Source organism: Paralichthys olivaceus, chromosome 1, assembly GCF_024713975.1.
Source record: "Paralichthys olivaceus isolate ysfri-2021 chromosome 1, ASM2471397v2, whole genome shotgun sequence".
In the NCBI taxonomy this organism is placed as follows: Eukaryota; Metazoa; Chordata; class Actinopteri; order Pleuronectiformes; family Paralichthyidae; genus Paralichthys; species Paralichthys olivaceus.
The window spans coordinates 20871660-20896496 of NC_091093.1; the positions used below are offsets into that span (position 1 = coordinate 20871660).

The 24837-nt window shown below is 38.0% G+C and overlaps 3 protein-coding genes across 3 annotated transcripts; 2 read left to right on the forward strand and 1 right to left on the reverse strand.

The window, feature by feature from the left end:
- The first annotated feature begins 860 nt into the window (after nucleotides 1-860).
- Nucleotides 861-4159, forward strand: hp (haptoglobin). The gene is made up of 4 exons (XM_020079717.2): nucleotides 861-992; nucleotides 1187-1275; nucleotides 3135-3418; nucleotides 3506-4159. The coding sequence occupies exons 1-4, from the start codon at nucleotides 988-990 to the stop codon at nucleotides 4067-4069; spliced, it is 942 nt and encodes a 313-aa protein (XP_019935276.2). The 5' UTR covers nucleotides 861-987; the 3' UTR covers nucleotides 4070-4159.
- Nucleotides 4160-11941: 7782 nt separating this feature from the next.
- sult5a1 (sulfotransferase family 5A, member 1) lies at nucleotides 11942-14588 on the reverse strand. Its single transcript, XM_020079700.2, has 6 exons — nucleotides 14281-14588; nucleotides 13453-13664; nucleotides 13143-13269; nucleotides 12956-13053; nucleotides 12543-12723; nucleotides 11942-12289 (listed from the first exon to the last, which is right to left on the reverse strand). Exons 1-6 carry the CDS (start codon nucleotides 14417-14419, stop codon nucleotides 12189-12191), a joined length of 858 nt encoding a protein of 285 aa, XP_019935259.2. The 5' UTR covers nucleotides 14420-14588; the 3' UTR covers nucleotides 11942-12188.
- Nucleotides 14589-16114: 1526 nt separating this feature from the next.
- On the forward strand, nucleotides 16115-24088 carry dpep1 (dipeptidase 1). The gene is made up of 10 exons (XM_020079699.2): nucleotides 16115-16493; nucleotides 18029-18155; nucleotides 18620-18752; nucleotides 18878-19028; nucleotides 20189-20258; nucleotides 20556-20732; nucleotides 21590-21674; nucleotides 21807-21882; nucleotides 22109-22244; nucleotides 23382-24088. Exons 1-10 carry the CDS (start codon nucleotides 16372-16374, stop codon nucleotides 23550-23552), a joined length of 1248 nt encoding a protein of 415 aa, XP_019935258.2. The 5' UTR covers nucleotides 16115-16371; the 3' UTR covers nucleotides 23553-24088.
- Nucleotides 24089-24837: the final 749 nt, after the last annotated feature.

The window sequence follows — 24837 nt, forward strand, 5'->3', positions numbered from 1 at the left end:
CAGATTTTTTAAAAAGCGCAAATTAAAACCCCAACATTTTTTTTAGGATTGCAGAGTCTGTAGTTTTATTAAACCATTGTATTGTATGCTAACACATTGTCTTTGATGACTGTTCTGCATCTCTACGAGCAGCACTTTCGAATAATGCAAAGTGATATAATTCAAAGTCAAGGCAGCAAACTCAGTAAAAAATCTTATCTTAGTCACAAACCTCTGGAGCCTCACTGTGACCTCTTGTAAATAACCAAAGCAGTAATCCTGGACTTTCCTCCCCGCAGCACATGTCTGACAGCACAGTTTACACTGTTTACTGCCAGGAAGTTGATGAAATATTGTGTTTGTGTTCCCTGCCGAGAAATTTAAAGAGGACGCTTGTGCGTTATTTACTGTAAAAACAAATTGAATAGCACATTGTGTCGCAATATCATTATGTACTCATCTGTGATAAATACAAATCAGTCAGCATTGTTTTCCTTTTGTGAATGATGACAAAAAACTATGAAGAAAGCAGTGTGAGCTGACAGTCGTGCTTTGCAAAACTGAAACAAACTGACTCTTGAAATGTGTTCACTTTACTCACGTCACATGATTTAAAATATATACAGTTTTTTTTTGCACCATATGATCAAACTGTTGAAATCGATAAATGCAAATATGTCAATGTTTTGCTGTCGTATTTTTACAATGTTATTTTATATTGAGCTTAATACCTTCCAGAAGCCTTTGCTGTAGGTGCTACACATTTTAATCACAGATAAATGTCCTGTTTCCTGAATCCAGACTGTTGACTTTAGAGATTTCATAATGTTTTATTTCAGAGTCTGGGAATCAATATTCTCCGGCTGTGACATTATGGGAATTTTGGGGACATTTTCAGGGCTCTGAGCCTTTATAAACACTCCCAGCTCCAAAATGCACAACACACTCAAGAGCAGAGATTAAAACCAGTCACTGCTGGACACTGCAAAGAGGAATATTATCAAAAAAATGCGGTAAGTTAATATATTCTGACATAAAGTTTCCAATGATTTACCCAGTGATGTTTGGTGAGCTAATATAAATTATTGGCTGAATATTCAACTCAAATTTTTTTATCCAGTAGTGGACCGGGTTTTATGGTTCGAAATGATGAGGAAGAGCAGAGCGATTTAGCGTTTGTTGATCATGTGTCTGTTGTTGTTTGAAGGTTTTCTCTGACTGCGCTCCTCCTGGCAGCACTGGCCTCTCTGGCAGACGTGTCTCATGCTGAGGAAAGAATTGATCGCTCTATGTCAGGTAACACACAGCAGCATTTACACAAACAGTCAAACATGCCTGCTCTGATAAACACCGTGTCTTCATTTAAAACCATGGTTTTTGCATCAATATTGCATGAATATGATAAATATAGACAATAAAACAATTATTTTCGAGAACTCAATTTAACCAGCAGAGCAAGTACAAACCTACAGCCATTGTAACAGTGGAGGTTTAGCATATATGCCTGAGCAATGAGAGTTATATGCTAATATCAGCATGCTAACAAAATCACAATTACAATGCCAGCATGCTGATTTATTGCTGGTATATATTAGCCTAATTTATGGGTAAGCAAATGAAAACTTGTCATTTATTTTGCAGCTATTTTAGTCTAATTAGTTCATCTATTTAGAATGTTTCAAAAGTTAAAAAAAAGAACAGCAAAAGTAAATAAACAAGATAAAATCATTGAAAAGTAAAGAAGATGAAAATATCAGACTAAAAGAGGACAACGAGTTTGGCTGCCTCAGATCATCAAGTGTACAGCTGCAAACAGAAGACCTTATAAGTTTGGCCTGTGGATGGCGCTCTGTGAGAAGTGAAAGGATTTTTTAAAATTGTCCTCTGGGCAAATGAATGGCAAACATTTCATCACAACCCATTCAATAATTGTGTATCTTCAAATACTGTCTATGTGTATACCAGAGCACATTGTCTCTCACTCTCATAATAATGTATTTATTTCTTAGATTCATTTTGCCAAATAACTAAACTGTCATATTCGTAGGAAGATTATTGAAACATTGACAAAAACACATCTCACGAACTCTAACAAAATGCATGTCCATAGACTGCATCCCAACATTTATCCATCTAAACAGCTGCCGTCCACTTTAGGACACGATCAAGTGGATCAGAGTGACCACAGGCTCCATCTCTCTGATGTCCACTGCTGTTTAACACTAATACCTTCTAGACAGTTGCTGTTCAGAAAGATAACTCCAGTATGAAATGACATGGCTGTCATGCAGAATATCTGAGGTCTGGGCTATTACAGCTCATTTCAGATACTGATCTTCATTTGGTTCTGAAGCTACAGAATCTGACAGAACATGTCTGACAGCAATTTTTTTAAACAGTCCTTAAAAAAACAGAGAAACCGATAAATCAGAGTCCACTGAGAAATATGACTTAACTGACTGGAGGCAGGAATATATTTTTCAGTAATAAGATAAGCAGATAAGTAACAGAAGCGCTGAATCCATTTTCTGTTCATGCAATTTATGTAGTGCATTAATCTCATTCATTTCATTGTATGTGTAAGTCATTGTCCAGTTTGTTGAATACACTGATTGATCAAGTCACATAAAATCATTAATGATCAATAAACCTTGTAATTATTCATCATTAAAGATCATGAGCAGTTTGCAGAGTGATGCCGTCCTTGTACTTAAGATCTTGCCACTACTTTGATCTCATGAAGTAGTTCTCATGGAAAGTCACCCACACCAGTCACACGCATCAGAGCTTGATGATGCATATATTAGAGACATGAAAGCGATGCATTCACCCAAGAAAGCTTCATTTTAATGGCCGATCCCCAGAAGCAATACACAACATGCTTTAACATCTGAAGTAAATAGTCAAAGGATAGGAAATCATAGTTTACAATATCTGTTGTGGAAAATGAATAATATTTCTGTGCAGAGTAAATAGTAGGGGCACTAATATAGATCCTTGTGAAACACCATTATCTAACATTCTCGGAATTGATTTCCAGAAAGACAAGATTTTAACCAGCTACAAGCAATCAAAAGTCTTGAAACGGAAAATAAAACAAGTTGAAAGATACACACTGTAGTGTATAAATTACAAATGCATTATTCGTTTTCCAGCCTCCAGATTTGCATCACACCGTTCCAGGCGAATGGTTGGGGGATTTCTGGCCCCTCACGTTCCCTGGCAGGTCATGGTGTACCTTGCTGACAGCGTGATGGACGGAGGCTATGCAGGTGGTGCTCTCATTTCTGACCGATGGGTTTTGACGGCTGGCAGGAACCTGTTTGTCAGGAAGAGTCGAGAGGACATTCAGGGAAAAGATCCCATAATCCCCAAAGTGTACGTGGGAATCTCACAACTGGAAAAAGGTGGTGACTCTAAAGAGGTCGCAGTAGAGAAGGTGGGTAAATACTAAGAGTTTTGGCTTTTTTAGTAAAAAAACAGATGCCAGATTAATAACTGAAACACTTACCTTCCTCCCCGGCAGGTTGTTCTTCATCCAGGCTTCCAGAACCGCTCTGACTGGGACAATGACTTGGCTCTGATCCAGCTGAAGGAGCCTGTGGTTATGAGCGATAAAGTGACCCCAATCCCCCTGCCGGAGAGAGGACAGGACCTGAACAACGCCATGGGAGGGTCAGGGGTCATCACCGGCTGGGGCTGGGGGATCAACTTCACCCCTGCTAAGTCACTGAAATACCTCATACTCCCTCTAGCTGATCATTCTCAATGTAAAGCAGAATATGAACATATATCTTTCACTCCAGATGTAGACGACAACATGTTCTGCACAGCGGCTATTAATTCTGGGGAAAATGTTTGTTTTGGGGATGCAGGGGGTGCTCTGGCCGTCAATGACACAGAAACCGGAGACATTTATGCTGCAGGGATCCTTTCCTATGACAAATCCTGCAGCAGATACAACTACGGAGTTTATATGAAGATTTCCTCGTACTTACCCTGGATTCACAGTGTCATCAGGGGAGACACAGAGAAATCATCTGCTCTGCGCTCCGATGCAATGTCCAAAATGTACAAGTGGCAGCCGTAGAGCTTCAGGCTTTGTTCTTTTGAATTTTGTAAAGAAATAAATGTGAATTTTAAACATTGAATTTTATTAAATAGACCATTCATAATGCAACTACTGCTGTCTTCTGTCTCTTAAACGTTGTAATAGACAAAAGTGAAAAGGGTAGACTTGTTGACAATATACATATATACATATATATTTGTTGAAATAAGTTCAACACATGCAGTTCTGCCTGTTTGTCATAATCCACACAAGTGAGTGCAACACGATAGATGTCTTACAGGATCATTTTAAGAGAGCAAAGTTATATGTATTTTTAAACAGTGACTGCAGCATGTGGTTTACTGTTATAAACACTTAAAACAAGTTAGTTTTGATCATAAATCAAACTTGAGTCCACAGAAGTAAGAGGTTGGGGTGGTTGGTTGGATGGATCAACTAAATATTACCACATTTTCTCCATAACACTACATAAATCATGTTTGTGTCTGCAGTGAACCAAATATTAATCACAATGTTCTCAGATTAGAAAGTGTTCTCAATACATATTTCTACATACATACATCTACATTTAATGTTATATATTCATAGTTTTATAGTTTTATATTTATAGCACTGACAAGAGATGTCTTGATGACAAAATGTAAAAAAGCGATTTTTATACATCAACATTAATCACTGTTTCGTGTTAGGGACGGCTTTTATGCTAACATGCCACGTTAGCTATGAGTGCAATGCTAAAGAAATATTTTATTGGCTAGCACCTTTTTTGTACAAACAAGATTTGATTGGGTGGTGCCTCCGTTGCCACATGAAAAGTTGAGCTCTGCTTAATTCTGCTATGCAATGTCTGAGCAACTCGAGAGAACCACAATGCAATTCTGCAACACATAATGTCGCCTCAATCAAAGTGAACGAGCAGCGTTTTGGTCGAAGCCTCCAACGCACATGTTGGAATCCTGCATAATTTGTCTTCATTTGGAGGAGTGGTTGATTTTAAAGTAAACTGCTGTGCACATGTGATTGACCTTGAAAAGAGAACACAAGGTTGAGATCACATGTCTTCATGTACAGTCATCAGCATCAAGCGAGAGACACAACTAAAATCATTGTCCGCAGATGAGATTTTTTCTCCGACAATAGAAGCGGGACATTTTGGTGTGGCAGGTGCGTCCACTCTGCAACCAAAAGTGAAAGGTCTCAATAACAAATGCTTCTCTCCACATCAGAGAAGAGGGACAATGACAGCCGCCTGTCTGATACCATGAGAGGAAAAGATGAGAGGGAAGAGGAAATCAAAGTGCAGGGCCTGAGATGACTCTTTTCATTTCTCTGGATCTTTGTCAGTGTAATGAAGTGTTGACAGTTTTGAATGTAAACTTGATACCTACCTCTTCAGTCCTGCTTTTGACTAGAAATGGTCTTTTAGACAGTGTTTGACAGTTATTTATATATCTTTCCAACAGTTCACTCTCTTTTATCATTATTAACTTTAACTATATCCCTTTAATTTTTTTCCTCTTTTCTTTTCTTTATGTTGATTTCATTCCACATTTTTACTAGCCATTTAATTATTTTATATTTTATATACATTTATTTATTCTTCTATTTGTTTATTATTTATTTTATTTCACTTCGTTCATTAGTCTCCAATTGTTTTTAATTGTTTATTTTGATTGCTGTTTTTTTCTGTTTTATTATCATATTGTCAATCACATTTGTTTCTGATTTGTGTTTCACGTCTTCAGTGCCAGTTTGTCTCGTCAGTTTCTTAATGGTTAAGCACTTTCCTTTCAGTGTTTATGCCTCGTATTTATAGTATTTGAGTTATTAACCAAGTTTTGTGCTTTCTTTGGACCAGCATGTTGCACAGCACTCTGTCATCATGAAGGAATATCTTGAAGAACGTGGTTCATGACTCAGACAAGAACCAGAAGAAAACACATGACAACTATTGTGAGACCTTTAATCTTCAGAACAATAGGCAAGATGAGGAAAAACTCTAGAAGACTTGTACAGACTTGTATAATCCATGACAAGCTGCATATGCAGGATCTAACCATTTTTAACCTGACTTGTGGACTTATTTTCTTTTTTTCCCTCTGCTCTGAATTGACTCAGGCTTTCCTGCATCTTTCACCAGGCACACAAACATTTCATCAGGAAGAACTCCCTGTGCATATCGGTCCCTTACAGTCCACTGCATACTTGTGTGTGTCTTGATTTACACCCAGTGAAATCATATTGGCTACAGAAAGAGATTTTGAGAGAAACTACAGTTTCAGTCTTTGGAGCGTGATTCAGAATCTATTGAAAGTTTCGACCTGTTCAGGTAAAATAAAAATGAAGCTGTTGAAAGGAATAGAAGAAGTTTTTACAGCAGGTCTGCTGCAGAGTGCACAAGGTTTTCCTCTGACTTCTAAAATATTAATATCCCTGTCAAGGGCCATTACTCTCCACCAGTCTCAGAGTGTACGCTCTCTGACTCCATCACTCCTGCAGAGCACTGACTGAGGTCATAACACCGACAGTCTCTCACTGCAGTGTAAACTAGAATCAGCATGGACCATGAACATTGTTGTATATGAGACGAGATACACTTTTCATACAATGTGTAAAGCTCTTTGTGTTTGCAGCAAAACGTTTTTTTAACCAGCTATTCTTGGACGACATATATGGTTAACCTATCTAGATATGATATTCATTATTTTGTAAATAAAGTTGCTTTACATTTTGATTTGTTGTTTTTTTTATAACACATCTGTCAAATCTTGTGTATTTGGTGTTTGTATATGTGAGTCATAGAGGATGAAGACAAATGGAAAGTTACTCCAATTAATTTCTGTCTTCTCTCAGCAGGAGCAGGTGGTCCAGATGCTAAAGGTGTTTTAGAACCAATTTGGATTTCTGGGAGCTGACACTGATGCTGGAGTAATGAGTAAAAAAGTCCAATACCCATATATCCGTCAATTAACAATGCTTCCTATGATGACTTTATTAAACCCATATGTCAAACACATGTAAATGTGGTTTACATTACTTATTTCATAGCTAAACCATAAACTTTCTTAAAATTTAAAATAATCACAAATATAACTAAATATATAGATTTTTTAAAATTAATTAGAAAATAAAGCTATTCGTTCCATAAAATATAAACATAGTGCACATCTTTTGTGCAAGGTAACATAAAAGTTCTCAGATCGACATACACAGTATAAGCAAACATAAATGCAGATACTGTACCGTCATGTCAGTGAAAGGTTGAAGGTGAATAAGTTGACGTGACCATTATTACCTCCATCGAGGAGGGTATGACTTCACTCCTGTCCGTTTGTTTGTTTGTAGGATTACTCATCAACGACTGAACCCATTTCAATGACATTTTCTGCATATACATTATGGTGCAGATTTTCAACATTCTCTTTGATTTCTCAGAGAATAATTTATGGGTCTTGATGAAAAAAGCAGGCATGTTTGGGGGACAGGTATTCACAAGTGCAAGTTGGTGCAGATCCAAATAAAAATCTGGATGTAGTGAATTTCCATGTGGTTTAAAAAGGGGTGAGTGCCTTTCTAGTTACTCCTGTAATTCCTGCTGCTTAAATAATGACTATATATATTACATTCAGAACACAAGTAGTCTGAATTAGTCTAAATTCAGGATTTGACACGTGCATTTATAGAGCAAATGCACTGGTACTGAATGTGCTGATACTGTCTGTGCATCTGTAGCTTCAGATATCAAACACATCTTGGAGGTAGGAATAATACTTATCAGGGGTATTATCTGATCCTTTCTGCTGTTGAAAGCTTGTTATACTCAACTGCCAGGTTATCTGCTCTCTCTTCATGTGTCACTGGGAAACTGAATCACCCACCTCATTGCTCATTGTGTGTATTGTATCACACACACACACAAGCTTTTCACAGGGTAATAAAACAACAGTTGTGTGTAACTGCATTGACTGATGGATCATTTTCCACTGTTTGCCAAAACAGGATTTACTGTGTCTTTCATTGGCCACGGACAGACTTTACTCACAATAGATTTGCTGGGTAATGAATGATTCTTCCTTTCACATATTAAACAGATACCATCAGGAAACAAAACAGTCTTAATCTATAAATATTAGCACAGTGTCTGTCTCCTTCTTGTTTATTCACCTCCTCTATCTTTTTTATCAGGTTTTTTATAGCTTGTTTCATCTAAATTGTTTGAATTGTAGTTTTCTTTAAAAACTTAACTTCCAAAATACTTTGGAGGGAGAGGGTGAGGTGAGGGTTGTTCAGCTGCATCATGCAATTTCAGCACTAGATGTCACAAAATTCTACTCACTGTACCTTTATAGGAAGCTGAAGAGATGTCCTTGTGAAGGGAAGAGGAGGGGTCAGTTGCTAAGCATCGGTTAAACCAAGTGAAAAAACCTGACAGACATTGAAAGGACATTTTATTTCTACTTGGTTATTCAGTGTGATGTTGCTTTCTTTTGCTTTAGACTTTAGAAATATTTGTTAAGTTCACACAATCATTAAATTTGCTACTTTAACTCTTGAGACATCAGTTATAATCAACTAATAATACATGTACAAAAAATCTAAAATGTAATAAGAGTACCACCACATCAGCGAAGAGGTATTTTCAGAGATCAGGAAACAGTCGATATCTAAGAGCCTTCCCATGTCAACAACATAAATTCACAAGTTTGACTACAAGACATCAGTAGTATCCAGCCTAAATTAGAATTAACTGTAACTTGATTTACCCTCAGATGTGGATTCTGCTCATTCAACAGCTCGAGGGAGGAAGTGCTGCTATGGCAACTTGAGATGTCCTGCGTCGTACCAGATATACTGAAAGACGTTTGAGCGATTCAAGGTTATGTGTGTCTCTTGGAAACGACAACAAAAGGCCTGTTAACAACTGAATCTCAAGGTTTTCTTTTCTTCGTCTCACTGATGTTCAGTCAGTCAGATGTGCGGTCTCATGTAGTTCCCACTAAATCTGTGATGAATTCTTCTGTGTGTGTTGAAATGAACTAAACTATTTACATACTTTGCAGCTGTTAGTCACAATGGGGAAAGATCACATGACAGACATTAAATGCCATGCAAAGGTCACAAATGTCACGCCTTCTCTCGTACAGGGCTCAACCACCTGCCAAGACTCCCTTCAAAACTCCTGCTCTCATTAGCAGTCTCATATCACACAGGAACAACGGTCAACGGGCATGTCGGAGTGAATGCAGCTCAGTTGTTGAATCAGATTTCTATTTTAACCTCGTAGGACCTGGCGTCCATATTTAAATGAACAGTAACAATACGAAATGTTTATGTTTTTTACTTTGTTATGTCTTCGTGCAACTGTTGAGGCAACACTTCAAATGAGCCATATTGCTCAAAGGGGCACAATTGTTGTTTCTACTTTTGTTTTGCACTCACAAAATAAAAGTTTTGCACATCATTACTTAATTGTGACTTCATTGTGTTCTATCGAAATCTAAAACTAAAGTCCTCATATGTGGACATAATTTTTCTCAGAAACTACATCATGTAAAAAGATAATTCCTTGTTTTTACACTCATCAGGTGCCAATCAGCCCAAATAGCAAAGAGAAATAAAAAATGCATGCCATGAAAGAGTTCGGGTCTTAGGAGGTTAAAGAATTGGATTGAATAAAATCCAAACATGAGAGTAAATGAAGAATGTCCAGATTCATCCATCAAAACTATCATGGTGAATGAGTAATCTTATTTTATATAAAATGTTTTTTTACATAAAATAAGATCTTCCTGAGATATTATTCTTGAATTGTTCTTTCACATAATTAAGAATAATTGAGCACCTCTGGTCAGTTAATCATAATAAAATGAATTAATAACATAAATAAAACACAAATAAGTTGAAGCAATTTCTCTTCCTTCCAAAAACCAATAATAATAACAACAATAAAGGTTGACAAATTATACCAGGCTGTTGTTCTGTTATCAAGTTATCTTTTCACCCCTGTCCGCCTGTTTATTTGTTTGGATCGGGCCGAATCTAATCAACAACATTTTCATAAAACTTTTTGGAGGGGTGGGGCAAGACCAAAGAAACAGGTTGTGGATCCAAGACTTTTTCTTTTCACTTTCTTTAACATGAGCGATGGGAAGTTTTTCAACATTTTTATTGATTTCTCAGAGAATAATTCATGTTTTCTAGATGATAAACATTGAGCATTGTTTAGCGAACTGATAGTTATGAGTCTATGCAGTGTGGTGCAGTTTCAAATAAAAATCTAGAAATAGCAACTTAAATGTGGTATCATAAGGAGACTATTGGACCTTGACAGAGGTATGAAGTCTATTGAGTGACGTTCTAGCTTGATCTCATTCTGACATCAGCTTTATCCTTCAACCTCCTTCCCCTCAGCAGAGTCTGATATATAGGGAGGTGTGAAGTGGCTTCTCACATTGAGGAACCGTGAGTTCAAGTGCACAACAAAGTGTTTGAATGCTTCAGCTGCGTGTGTGTGTGTGTGTGTGTGTGTGTGTGTGTGTGTGTGTGTGTGTGTGACCGATGCATGGCCTTTATTCACAGCTGATGGCATATTAAAGCCTTGTCAACTTGATTACTCTTTACACATTTAGCAGAAATCAAACAGGTCAGTGACAGAAATTAAAAGATGAGAAAAAGATTTAAAAAAAGAGAAAACTATGCGGCATTGAAAATAGTAAAATAAATCTATTACTGTCACACAATGTTCTGAATGACCCAAGATCTTCAAGTCAAAATTAAATGACATGGCCAAGTAGTATCCACGTGTGATGCATGTGTTAAAAGGTTACATCTTTTACTTCCCATCACAAATGACATTAAGCATTTCCTTTATTTAATTTCCTCTTTTGCTGGTTATTGTAAAAATATAAATGTCTCTTTCACCATTTGTTTTCATAAAATGTGATGGGAAATTGTTGGGTGAGAAGGCTTTTAAGTCTTGTTTTTGGAGTATAGTTTCCTACTCAACAATTGTTTCAAAAGCATCTTTCTTGTTAAGAAGCCTTCTTGGCATTAATGATGTGACTAAACCGTAATGTCATAAAAGCACAATTATATTCCAAACTGTTCAGTTTACCCGTTGATTGTTGAAAATTAAAAAAACAAAGAAGAATAAAGTGTATTTCCCAAGATGATAAAATATTGCTATAAATACAACATAGAGGTTAGATGTGAAATCCTGAGAAGAGAAAAATGACCTGTGGTCCCGAGGGCTTCAGCAACTGTAAAATCGGTTAGAGTTAATGTTCCTGTGTTATCTGTAAGACCTTCATACATATGATTTTAGATTTTAGTTGGAGATTCAACTGTGTTTTAACTCACAAAAACATCTGTAACATGCTGGGACACTTGAATTCTACAAACTATCTTTGTGGTTCGCTATAAGTTATTTAAATAACACTGTTTCGGATCAATAAGATGTCATATAGCGACAAGCCTCAATAGATGAATGCCCTTTTAACCTGTGACAGACCAGAGCATCTCCACCAGTTATCCACCCTGACAGTCACAGAGAACACCATGTTCTGTACACTCTGTACCATATGACTGATCTTACACACACACACACACACACACACACACTGGGATTAGATCAGAGCAACTCCAGCGCATGTACACTGGACGGTGAACGACACCTTTCTTTAGGTGGCAGAAGTGACGCATGAGGATGGCCCAGCCCCCTGGATGAGGAGCGTTGAATTTAAAATCTTTGACTCGATCTTCCCCCTCTGCTCATTATTGGGCTCCTTACATAACGTTCAATCTCTTTGCTTGTTGTGCACATTAGCAACCAAAAGTGCCACTTGATCCGTAGCAAAGACACTTGAGTCAACCACAAGAGGATTCACATGATCTGAGTTATCCACACATTTATTAGATTGTAACAGAATACATATCAATAAGACAGCAACAGAAACCAAGAGGCATAGAAATGCACTGCACAATGGATGTCTCAAAGTTCATGTATGCATGAGATGATGTTAAACACATGTCATTCAGGGCTGAATCTATTGCATACTCGTGGATTCATACAGCTGTTATGGTTTAAATACAGAGAAATGTTCTCTTGAGCGTGCGTCTCCTCTTTATCCTGCACCTCTCACACAAACTCAGGGTAGTCCTGCATCTTGGACTTGTAGACGATTTCGAAATACTGATTCTGCTCCTCTGTGAACATGTTCTTCCAGTCACCAGTCTTACCTGGATTGTTAGAAAGGGAAGCGAAAAGGATGATATTTAATTAATGTGATTTTAAACAACATATTAAAGGTAAATCTATAGCTATAACCAAACTGAATAGTTGATCATGATTTTAAAAACTGTTGACTCATGTTTACCCATGATACAGAAAGTTCACCTTGCAAAGGAGGCATTCACCTTTTTTTCCCCTGCCAAGAAATAGATGTGAAGATTGATACCACAAATGTTTATTTTCTTTTTTTCACAGCCTCACCATTTCTCATGAAGGAGCCCTTGCTTTGGTCCATTATCTCATGAGGGATGAGGGTGTAGTTGACCATGTTGTTATTTTTCATGCTGGCGAAGCTGCAAAGTTTCACACAGTTGTTGACCTCCTCCTCCACCAGGGGACACTGTAGGAAAGAGCTGACCTTCCCTATGGCATCATGTAGGTTCTGTGAAATAATAATGTTAAATAATTCATCAACATATTAAATTTGGACTGCAACACGATGACTGAGGTATGTGAGCAAAGCTGAGTTTGAAGACGACAGAGTTAATAACTTCCTCTTTGTCTTGTGGTCCATGTGACTGCAGCATATTGAAAAAAACAGGCAGGTTCGCTGTCTAATAAAAAATATAGATTTATAGAAATATCATTTGATGGGAATGATAAATCACTTCTACCAGCGACATCTCTTCATAGGTGATGTGAAGCAGATTGTCCATAAAATTCTTCTGACTGGACCAGCCTTTAACGTGGTCAAACCAGGAGCCATAGTTCACTGAAACAAATATATGTGATAAAAATTAAAGCATGTGTCTTTGATCAAATTATATAAACCCAAAAAAAACATGTTCTCCTTCAACTCACGCGTCCCCTCGAGGAATCTCTTTAAAAACCCTTCAAACGTGCCAGCGTCAGGAAGAAAGTTGGCCATTTTGTGAAAGTGGTAAAAGGACACCACTACGTCTTTGGGGTCTCTGTACACATAGATAACCTGCGACATGACAAAGAGCCACACGTCAAATATTTTGAATTATAACTTAAGGCTGATTCTGATGTGAGTAATGTTTGAAATAATTCAGAACAAGATACATACTGAGCAGGACATTTTACAGTTGACATACACCGCCATAAATATTGACCTGATCAGTTTACAATAACTCTGTGTTATTCTGACCTTGGCTTTGGAGCCCTGAAGGGCAGGGCCTAGTAGGTGATGAGGCAGGTGTGAGGTGATGATGCGTTGTGTGGCGGATGAGGCCTCCAGTACAGCTGCACTGTAGTATTGCTCCAGCCAGGGAGCCCTCTCCCAGTTTGGAACAGTTTGGTTCAGATGTGGGTCCCCTCTGCTCAAAATTAGAGTCACAATTTCCTGCAGCCATGTGGTGCCTGTAGAGAGAAGAGAGCGAAACGAACACTGTGCTGACGTTCATTCAATTCATTCATTCAAAAGCAAAACAGTTCTGAGAATAGTTAAAAAACCTAAACTGCAAACAAATGAGTCATGCAAGTCACAATTTTACTGTGTGCGTGTTCAGCAGTGAGTTAGTATAAGATACGTAGAATTGGATCTTTTTAAAGCCTTCTAGTTCCCTTAAATTCAATCAAACTGCACCAAATGAACATCAGTCCCTTAAATGTGCCATTTTTTTCAAATTAATCCATGAATTATTACCTGGGAAATAAGAAGAAAAGAAAGAGAAAAAATCCCAGATCCTCCCCTTTGTCCAAATCTGGGTTCTTTCTTGTTTTATAAAAATACTTTCAGTAGTTTTTGTGTAATCCAGCTCACAAACAAACAAACCAACATGCAAACCAATGGACAGGGGCTAAAACATAACTTCCTTGTCAGAGGTAAAAAGTCATAAACAGGCAATATAAACACAGAAATAATATGTACAATGGAGAACTGAATATAAACATTATAAACATAGTTGCACTTAGAAGCTATAATATATTAAAATTGCACCCATAGAACATGAGTTTAATTGTCATCTGTAGTTACCTGACTTCGGATAGGAGACGATGAGAACGTCCGTGTCCCGAAACGGAAATCTGAGAGCAAGTTCTAAGGACTCCTGGGTGTGCAGGTGTCCAGGGAAGGAAATACCGTGAAACATCTCTGTGACATCCAACCTGGCCATAGTTTTAATGTAAGTTAAGTATTCGCTGCTCTTCGTGTCTCTTTTAGCTTCCTCTTCCTAAGCAGTTCTCCTTTGGTGTCTATCACTCTGTATCTCTGCCTGTCGCTGCCTGTCGCTTTCTGTCTCTGTCTCGCTGTGAGAGAACACAAGCATCACTTTAAGTAGAAAGAGGAAATGGAAATGCAACTGCTTGTCAGACACAGAGTATTATTGTTTCAATGGTTTTCAAACATGGCAACATATATTCGTGGTTGAAGCAATGAATGAAACAGGAAAAACCAGGTGGTTTAGTAATGAACATGTGCAACAGTCTGTCTTCTGTAAGGGATGTTCTTGAATTTTGTTCTCAAATTTCATCAAATGACAATATCATCATTTTCAACAGAAAACTACATACGACTAAAATTATAAAATAACATGTTAACTTATCATCCAATTAAAAATCACAACTCCTGAACTTCCAGAAAAATTACGATTTCTTTCCCCCAGGGATCTTTTTTTCTTTGAACCAACATCTGATCTGAGCATTTAGTTCAGTCAAGCAATTCAAGCGCAGTTGAGTTGGCTGCTTGAACTATTCACACATCGCTCCCTTTAATGACATAACAACTTCATTAGTTTTCAAGATGCAGCTGGAAAATGAAAATGACATTTGATGGGTGAAAGATGATCAATGGAAACCTGGATTTCATCTTCATCTCAATGAGGAAGTGAAGATCATGTATGTGTGAGTCTCTGACAACGTTCTTTTAATCATCTTTTCCCCTGTTTGCTCGAGCACTTTGTGATTTGCTTGTAGCCCTGTGTCCCAGAGCAGCCTTGAAGATAAGAGGGTGACATTTACAGGCAATAAATCAGAGCTTTCATATGTGACCCCTCACAGAAGGGCACCTCCTACATGTCATAGTCAAGATAAATTAAGCTTTAGGTGCACATTCAAGCATGAAGCAAATCAGTAGTCTATTTCTAAGGATTAAACAGGATCACTTTTTAATTATTATCCAATCAACTCATGTCTGAGTCAGAAACACTGGTGCAGTGTTAATTCTCACAACAAAGTCTTTACCACCGATTAATTCTAATTGTGCTACTATGCTAGAAGTCATTGTGCGAGAAGTAGTTCATTTTCAGATTAGAATTTCTCAAGGATTAAATGTTCCTTCATGGTTTGAGATGAATTCTTCTCCTCAAGATAAATAAACCGTTGAGAAACCTGTTGGATCAGGCTGGAAAAAATATCATTGCAAAGCTGAGAAAAAACACAATTTCTGAGCTCATTATTTTTTGACTTGAGAGACACAGTATGTGGTTCTCACAGGACAAGTTACCTAATTATTTATCAAATTAGCTCAACATCAAAAACCTACTACAGAAAAGTGCAACATACATGCTGGGTGATAAAAAATAAATCTTGACTTTTGGCCATATCGCTCAGCCCTAACATGGACACATACAGTAAAACACTGAAAAGGTCAATTTTCTGCCTTCTTCTTTTTCGCTTTTGATACTTTTTGGTACTATATATATCTATACTATATATAAATCTATAGTACCATATATAAATGTATGATAGTACTATGCCTTTGGACCAGAAACGTCCAAAGGCACAATATACTGTACATTTACCAACAGTTATTGCTCAACCATCTGAGAGAGTGTAAAGGCTGTTTAAGCGGCTGCACAGTAATAAAAAACAGACTCAATACAGAGGAGGAGCAGAGTTGATGTTTGAAGGCGTTGTCAAATGGAAACAGACAGAAGACTGTGGTGAGAATTCAAAAGCTAAAAGACCAGAAACCGGCAGATGAAAGAGAAATCTTATCCAGCAGCAGTTTAGTAGAGTCAGGATTGTACAGAAGAGAGAAAACAATAGATAATAAGTCAAATCTAATCTAAAGTTTGTGGAGACAAAGAAAAAGAAAAGTATTCAAGGGTGTGTATAAGTTTGAGCAATGTTGTCCAGGGTTATCTCAGCTGTACATCTGATGGTGTGGATCAGTTCTTGTGCCCTCGCTGAGGACCTGTACTTGACCAGAGCTCTAAAGCTGATGTCTGAGACGCCACTTATCGACGGGTAAGTCTCCTACATAGAATAAAAAGAGCTTCACACGATGGTTTTGATTATGGTATCTGCTTTTTACCATGGAAGCAACATCTGCGGTGGTAAAAAGCTTTCAGAGGGAATTTCCAGTGCCAATTCAGCAAAAAAAGCTGTTTTTATAGAGTTTCCTTCGTTGTAATGAGGTTTCTTTCTTATCTTTATTCTTTCTTAACTCTCGTCTCAGATAGCAACTGTTGGGTGCAAACTTCCTCTGCTCAACACTGGTTTTCAGAAGACAGCCTTAAGCCATAAGCATCTGGCAGCGTTTTTCAAGAGCAAATGCCACCTCCATAAAATCCTTAATTAAAACCTGAACCACAATTTTTGTTCGGACATGAGCAGAAGCCTACTCTGTGTATTGCCTTATCCCCAATAGCTGTTTATGTAAAGAATAGCTCAATTATATATTATCTGTTCAACCAGCCTCAGCAGATCCGTTTTATTTTTAAAAATCTACATTTGGCATTGAAATAATTCTATGATAATGCTATGTTACGCTAACACTGTGGCAACAAACTCTTTTTCTGTAAATAAAGGGGTTTGTGTCTGATGAAGCTAAGAAAGATTATCAAAACATATTTCAGTTTATTACTCATTTGACATCACAGTGAGCAACACATTGAGCTGCACATCATTTCTCTGAGTTTCTTAAAATCGTGAAAGAAAATACTAGATATTATTGTTGTATGAACAAACAGCTTCATATAATTTTGAATTGAACTAAGACTTTGTGTTGACTTTATTAGATTTACACAGTGCAGGGAGTGTTCTAAACAAACCTTGGAATGAAACCTTTAAAATTTGACCAGCAGTAATTGAGCCATGGCAGGTTTAATTTATTTCACAATGCAATTTTACTGAGTTATCATCCTTGTAAATATTGCTTTCCTAGAGGAGAATAGTCAATCAATCACATATATGCAGGTAAACAGTTTTGAACAGGAGCAGCAAGGACAGAGTATTTTAAAGGTACAGTGTTAAGAATTTTGGGAGATCTAGAGTTGAAATTGCATGTTGCAGCTGAATACCCGTCACCTCACCCTCTCCTTCCAAACATGACAGAGAACCTGTGGTAGACTTAAGTTGTCATAAAAACTCAAAAGGTGTTTAGTTTGTCCAGTCTGGACTACTGTAAAAAAGATGGGGGCCTCTGTAGAGAGGGTCCCCTCCATGTAAATATTTAAGTATTTAAATATAAAGGGTCTTTTCTGGGCTAAAGAAAACTACAATTCATACAATTTAGATGAAACGAACTAGTGAAAACATCATGAGGGTTATTCTACATTACATTTCTTCCAACAGTTTCCTTTCACCTAAATCTTTCACTGGATCTTTAAGGAAAGCATTAGAAGATCTGACCATGAAATGAAGACATTATGCTCTCAAATGAAAGACCATGCTCTTAAATAAAATGTATATTTTCCTCCCTGCTGTCAAAGCATTTTGTGAAGAAAACTTTGAGAAAAGTTTTTGTTACAGAGTGAGACCTTCACTTTCTGATCTTACAGCCATAACGACCTGCCATGGCAACTTCTAAAGCAATTCAACAATGAGCTCAACAAAGTGGATCTCAACAACCTCAAAACAACACACACCAACATCCCCAAGATCAAAGTGGGACGGCTGGGCGCACAGGTACATACAGAATAGGATGTACTGGGAATTAAAGGAAACTATGCTTTCAAGGTCAAAGGATACTGATTTCATTTCAGAAGAACTTTTCTTTAAGATAACTTTGGGGTCACGAAGAAAGGTGCGAGGAAGATCTAATGCTATTTAACCACCTCATAAGCACTTGTGTCTTTCAGGTAATAGAATCCTTATTTCCTTGCTAAATAAAATATTATAGAATGAAACTGTTTACTACAGCCACAGAGGTGTGTAGATTCACTCAACATTTAGCCAGTAAAGATTCACCTGTATGCAGATGACATCATTATCTATACAGCTTAAATCAAGCATTTCATTTGGTGAAGACATCAAACCCTTGGTGTGATGCCTTCTAAATCTTTCATGTGTTATTTTAAGAAGAATCTTGTTGAGGACTTGCTGTATGTTAAACGTCAGATAATTCATACGTTATCGTTTATTCCTCTCAGTTCTGGTCAGCCTACGTTCCCTGTGAGACTCAGTACAAAGATGCTGTCAGACAAACACTGGAGCAGATAGATGTGGTTCACAGGATTTGCCAAAAATACCCAGAAACCTTCATGTTCGCCACCAGTAGCAAAGGTGAGACTTTGAGTTGTACAAATAATTTCAGAGACAACAAAATGCACTGCTACATTGTTTCTGTTCGTACCTGCCTCTGCTTCCTGGTGGAATCACCTGTCATCTCTTATGTCTGCGCTGCACAGAAATCATGGACGCCTTCAACATGAACAAGACAGCCAGTCTGATCGGGGTGGAGGGGGGTCATTCTTTAGACAGCAGTCTGGGCACCCTCCGTGTCATGTACCAGCTGGGGGTCCGCTACCTGACTCTCACACACTCCTGTAACACACCATGGTAAGAGACATCAGCACGGCAGAATTATGTCATCTCATACACAAATGGAAATGAGACACATGTGACCTTTAAACAGGTTTAGTACTTCATTGAAGAACTAATATGCAACCACAAGTTTACTACTGAAGTTGATTTAACTTTTTTTTTTTAATTTTTGTAAAATATTAGAAAATAATGAGCAATGACCAACACGTCAACCAAGAACTAGTGATCCCCTCTAATTTCTTGTCCAAACAATAATCACAATTATTCTGTTGATTTTAACATATGGAAAAATTCTTCTCACTTTCAAGGTGCAACCTTGAAATGTTAACTAGTTAGTTCAAGTTCGGGAGCAGGGCCACGCCTCCACCACTCCTGTCAAGCTCACAAATTCCCATTCAACCATGATGCTCTGTTTGTCTCAGATTTCTCAACCCACCCTTCATCCATTTATCATTCTACCTCATTCCTCCCTCTGCTCGCCCACATCCCTTCATCCTCTCTTATTCAGTTTGGTGCACATCTCTCACATGGGTCATTAAAGGTACTGGTATGGGGGGCACGTATGGGGACAATGATGTCTGAGATGGAACACTGACAATGAGTTTCCTTCCACACAGTCACCAGTGCATCCTCCCAGACCAGCCTGTGAGACACATCTTCACCTCAGACCTTTCCCTCAACTTCCAATATCCCTTCAAACCTTAAAATCTTTCTTCGGATCAACTTTTAGACAATCAATAAATCAATGAATAACTTCAGCTACTATCAAATCGAATCAAAATCCTGTCAGGTAGTTTAGTCTATAGTGGAACACTGTATTTGTGTCTCTTTACTAACCAAACCTTCAGTAGAGCTCAGTGTGGTGTGTAACAGTCAGATGTTGTGCTCAGTTAAGGATGTGGAGAGTTTGGGGATTTCCTGCAGGCCTCGTTTGCTCTGCAGAATATCATATCAGATTCTCTGCAGGAGCCACTGGGGTCCTGCATTTGTACTCACATTTGCAGTAACTACAGTATCGGGTATTTGAAAAACTAAATTCACATGGGAATTAAGTCTTAACAGATCAATTGAATTCATTTCCAAACTATAAATGTGATAATTATTATTGTTAATAATACTATTTGGTCAATCCAAGGAATAACAGCTAATTCCCTCGTCGTTGTTTTTCTCATCAGGGCTGATAACTGGCGTGTTGACACTGGATCAGAGCCATCTCAACACAATGGCCTGTCCCCATTCGGCAAGGTCTGAGTACAAATAGCACAGGGCTAAATTTCCATTCTCAGAATTACAGATAAGTGTCTTAAAATGTTAACTTCCATTGCATGATCAAGGCGTCTTCAAGAATGTGTAAAACGAAAAATATCTTCACTTACACAACTGACAACGCCTTTTTCTGGTGCAATGTGTCTCAATCAATTACAAGAACAACATGATTTTTACTTACTAATATGTTTATCCTAGTAGATAAGAAAATTGAATTGTAGATATAAAGTGTTTTTTTTCATGTTTTATTAATCATAGTGTGTTTTCCCTCACCAGCGACTGATAGTGGAGATGAACCGGCTGGGAATGCTGATTGACCTGGCTCATGTGACTGTTGCAGTCATGAACCAGGTGCTAGATATGTCTAGAGCTCCCGTTATCTTCAGCCACTCCTCTGCCTACAGCGTCTGTCCACATAAGAGGAACGTCCCTGATGATGTTCTCAAGAGAGTCGTGAGTCACTGTCTGTGTGTGTGTGAGTGTGTGTGTGTGTGAGTGTGTGAGTGTGTGTGAACTATAGTCTAATAATTCGATTCTCTCCCATAACGTTTTTACCATCCTCACATATATGCAAACCTCACCATAGTTTTGACCATAGACTGTATTTAAAGATGGACGACATGACTGCTCCTGAAAAGTGAGGCCAGTGTCTTGACCACCCCCTAGTTGTTGGCTGATATTTGATGTAACATGTTTTTGATTAGTTATTTGATGCTATCAAAAACTTGGTGAAATGATATTTTTTCTGGGTAGTGGAAGGAAGTGCAGATACATTATCTACTTCATTTACCATTTAGTTGCCTTGACGAGCACATAGCTCTGGTGTACTCATGATTCTCATGTTGAACAGCACACGGCTGAATGTTACTGAGCTATTATTGACATTGAAGTGATTTGTTAATGGAGAAGCAGTCCCGTTAACGATTCCACGGAAGCTGTAGACAACTATGAAAACACAAGCTACCTTCCCTGCTCACTATCTCAGATAACTAACATGCTCAGAAAGCTCTTTATGGCACGAAGGCCTTGAAGCAGCTGTAAACCGTCACCTTGTGTCCACTTATACTGATATAATGAAGGCAAGTTCCTGTTCAATGGCAATTGAAGGAGGATTGTTGTGCAGTGGTGTTAAATTACAACAGCTCCAATCAGGCACTCTAACAGACAAGAACATGGAGGTCAATACCCTCATGTACTTGGATCACAGTGAGTTGGAACACATCTCGATTTCTCTCGGTCACTGCAGGGTCTCGTGTCAAAGCAGAAATCACACTGTCTCTCTTCATGTCCCATCCTGTCTGTCTCTGCAGAATCAAACCAGAGGAATCGTCATGGTGAACTTCTACAACGACTATGTGACCTGCAGCAAGACCGCGAAGGTCTCGGATGTCGCTGGTAAATTAAACCGTTATGATGATGATGATGATGATGATGAAACCCACTGTAAACCTGGTTGAATATTAACTGTTATTCTCTATAAAACCCATGTTGATGCACTTTAATCTCTGTTTACTGCTGTCACTGTAGATCACTTTGACCATATCAAGAAAGTGGCCGGGGCGGGAATCATCGGATTTGGGGGAGATTACGATGGAGTTACCAGGTTAGTACAGAAAGAATTCCTACATTAACTTAGAGTCCAGAAAAGGCAATTTCCAGAAAGTAGCTGTTTATTACGAGCAATGAATGGGATCTGACATCATCCCACAATTTTGGCAGATTAAAAAAATTAAGGCTATTTAGATATTTCTGTTTTTGTTCTTGCTTATAAAAGACTTAACATGACAGTTATGTGTCACTAGTAGGAAGTAAAATCCTCCTTCCTTCAGATTACCAGAGGGTTTGGAGGATGTGTCCAAGGTCCCCAATCTGGTGGCTGAACTGCTGAGAAGAGGATGGACCGATGAAGAGGTTAAAGCTGCTCTGGGAAATAATCTGCTCCGTGTCATGAGAGAGGTCGAGAAGGTCAAGAGAAGACACAGACACACTCACTCACACACGTTTGAATTCATAATGAAGCTCTTCAACCAATAAAACGACACGGCTGACCAAACTAACAGTTCTAACCTGAACCCAAAACAAGTGGTAACCCTCAAAAAACTCATTAAGACTCTGAAACTATAGAAAGACATGAACAAATACAACCTTGAACTAGATATGTGTGTGTTTCTGATATCAGTTCATGCACCGTAGAAAAAAAGTTTTGATTTGCATATCAGCACAGAACTTAATTTCTTGCCAAGGGGAACTCAAGAAGGTTAAAACATCCTGGTCAGTCGAGTAGTTGCTGGAAACTGAGTCAGTAAAAACAGTTGCATATTGTTTGCGGCTGTGAAAGAGGTTTGTCTGAGAAAAGAACCTTGACGGCTATCTATGAGATAGGAAATTTATAACAGACAGCCTTAATTAAAAGCTGGGGGTGTAAAGTTTAGTGAAGACATGGGCGTGAACCAGGTTAAGAGCATCTGATGCACATCATGTGAGATGGAGAATGGAAAATCCCCATTTTTACAACCTGTGAAAATACAAGGTGGCTGTATGACTGCAGAGACGATCACATGAAGAGAGACATACTCTGCATTGACATTATGACACTATATCTATTAAATAACCCTTTGTCACAGGTTTTGTCAAACATTACACATCTTCAGTTGAATCACAACTCGTAACGGAAGCTCGTGCTTTTTTAAATGTTTTTATTTCTGGATGAAAAGTAATTCCGTGACTTTCAGTGTGTCCATGGTTACCCTGCAAATGGGAAGGACTAGTATCTTTCAGATTCATTTAATCATAAAGAAAACTGTCCTAACACAAACCCTGATATTCTCCTGGAAACATTCATACAGCCTAAATGATTTCAAATTATGTAAAAAACCTAGAGAATTTAAATGTGCTGGGACTGTTGAGCCTCAGCAGATGTACAGTATATGCTCTTTACTATCTCGTATTCAAAGAGTCAAAAGATTCAAATTTCTGGAGAGTGATTCCTGATAAAAACAGTGGGTGTTGGTGCTCTGGTAGCAGGTGGACGCTGTGAGAGAACACACACCTGTCACAGTGTTTGAGCGTCTGCTGGCTGACAGTCTTATGTTTGTGTGTCAGGTCCGTGACAGTCTGAGTGATGCGAGTCCAGATGATGTTCCTATTCCATATGAGGAGGTGAAGAACCCGTGCAGGACGAGCTTCGTGTTCTCCAGTGCCGGAGCCGTCCACTCCATCAATGCTCTGGCCCTGCTGCTCACACTAGCTCTGCAGGCTCTCCTCACAGTGTAAATGATTGAGTCCGTTTGTCCATGTATACATGTGCAATCAGAAACACTGAAACGCTGCAGGTTAAATTGGGTTCAACAGCTTGTTTCTTTTTCTCGATTTTTTAATGGACTTCAACAGGTTTGATTCAGTTACACTAGTGTCACAGTTATCATGAATACAAAACAGAAATGATCACTTCAAGTTGAACTTGATCAGGCCTGAGAAAAACTCTCATCTGTATTCATGAAACCATCAAAAGATGATCAGGACATGAAGACAAAAACACAAAAAAACAGTCCTCAACACCAGCATGTCCCTATTTCTAGGAGAAGCGCTCTATCTAGTGGTCTGAGAGGGTAATACATCCGAGAGTTTACACCTTTTAAAAACATGACATTTTTTAATTCCAACGGTTTTCACATCAAAATCATATTTTGGACAAATAAACATAAGATAATTCAAAAATGTAAAATTCGTTTTTAACTATATGAATCAAACAAATGTTGTTTGCACACTGAAAGTGAATTATTGTGAAATAAATTGTAAAAACACAATAATATCTCCTGAAGGCTGAGGCAGTAGTATGTTTTTGTCCACACACACACACACACACACACACACACACACACACACACACAAAATACAGATGAAACCATTAAAAGAAATTCAATGTCAAATTTAACAAATATGAATTCAAGGACAGAACCACAGGACTGAGAGGGGATTCACGTTTTGTCTACCAGCTACAGTCTGTTCACTTGTAATGTAACTTTTTTTTTTTCAACAGAGAAAGCTATTATAAAAAAAAAACCCTTTGAAAAACCTGTTGGCAACCATCATCTGGTTTGTACGTGCTGTTCATTTTCCACATTGAGTTCAATACTTTGTGAAGTGAAATGTTCTGATTTCAGAGCTTGTTAGGGATAAGTTAAGGAATAAATTAGGGCTGGGCAATAAAGTAAAAAAATGATATCAAATCGATATTGATAATTATCACAACTGTCACATTATTATTTTGTTTCATTCAAACACTGATTTTTGTTTTTGAGTGAAGATTGTGGTTTTAAACTCTTCTTTACGAGCAGAGTCTGAGGTAGATGAATGATGTGTTTTACCTCCTCGCTGTGCAGGCACAACACACACGACATATATCAATATATTTATTGGACTTAAGTTTTATTCTTATCGATAAAAAATATATTGTGATTGTCTCATTGTAGGATAACGATCCCTTGTGCCAGTGACCAGCATATACTTTAGCACCCTCTTGTGTGCTTCCTGGGTATAACACAAGACTTCCACGATG

Coding starts and splice junctions, on each gene's coding strand:
- dpep1 (XM_020079699.2), top strand. CDS start 16,372: ATGTTGTCCAGGGTTATCTCAGCTGTACATCTGATGGTGTGGATCAGT. Junction 16,494..18,028: donor GAGACGCCACTTATCGACGG/GTAAGTCTCCTA, acceptor CTGATCTTACAG/CCATAACGACCTGCCATGGC. Junction 18,753..18,877: donor GTTCGCCACCAGTAGCAAAG/GTGAGACTTTGA, acceptor TGCGCTGCACAG/AAATCATGGACGCCTTCAAC.
- hp (XM_020079717.2), top strand. Junction 1,276..3,134: donor AATTGATCGCTCTATGTCAG/GTAACACACAGC, acceptor TTCGTTTTCCAG/CCTCCAGATTTGCATCACAC. Junction 3,419..3,505: donor AAGAGGTCGCAGTAGAGAAG/GTGGGTAAATAC, acceptor CCTCCCCGGCAG/GTTGTTCTTCATCCAGGCTT.
- sult5a1 (XM_020079700.2), bottom strand. CDS start 14,419: ATGGCCAGGTTGGATGTCACAGAGATGTTTCACGGTATTTCCTTCCCT. Junction 13,665..14,280: donor CGTCTCCTATCCGAAGTCAG/GTAACTACAGAT, acceptor TTCTCTCTACAG/GCACCACATGGCTGCAGGAA. Junction 13,270..13,452: donor TTCAGGGCTCCAAAGCCAAG/GTCAGAATAACA, acceptor GTCATGTCGCAG/GTTATCTATGTGTACAGAGA.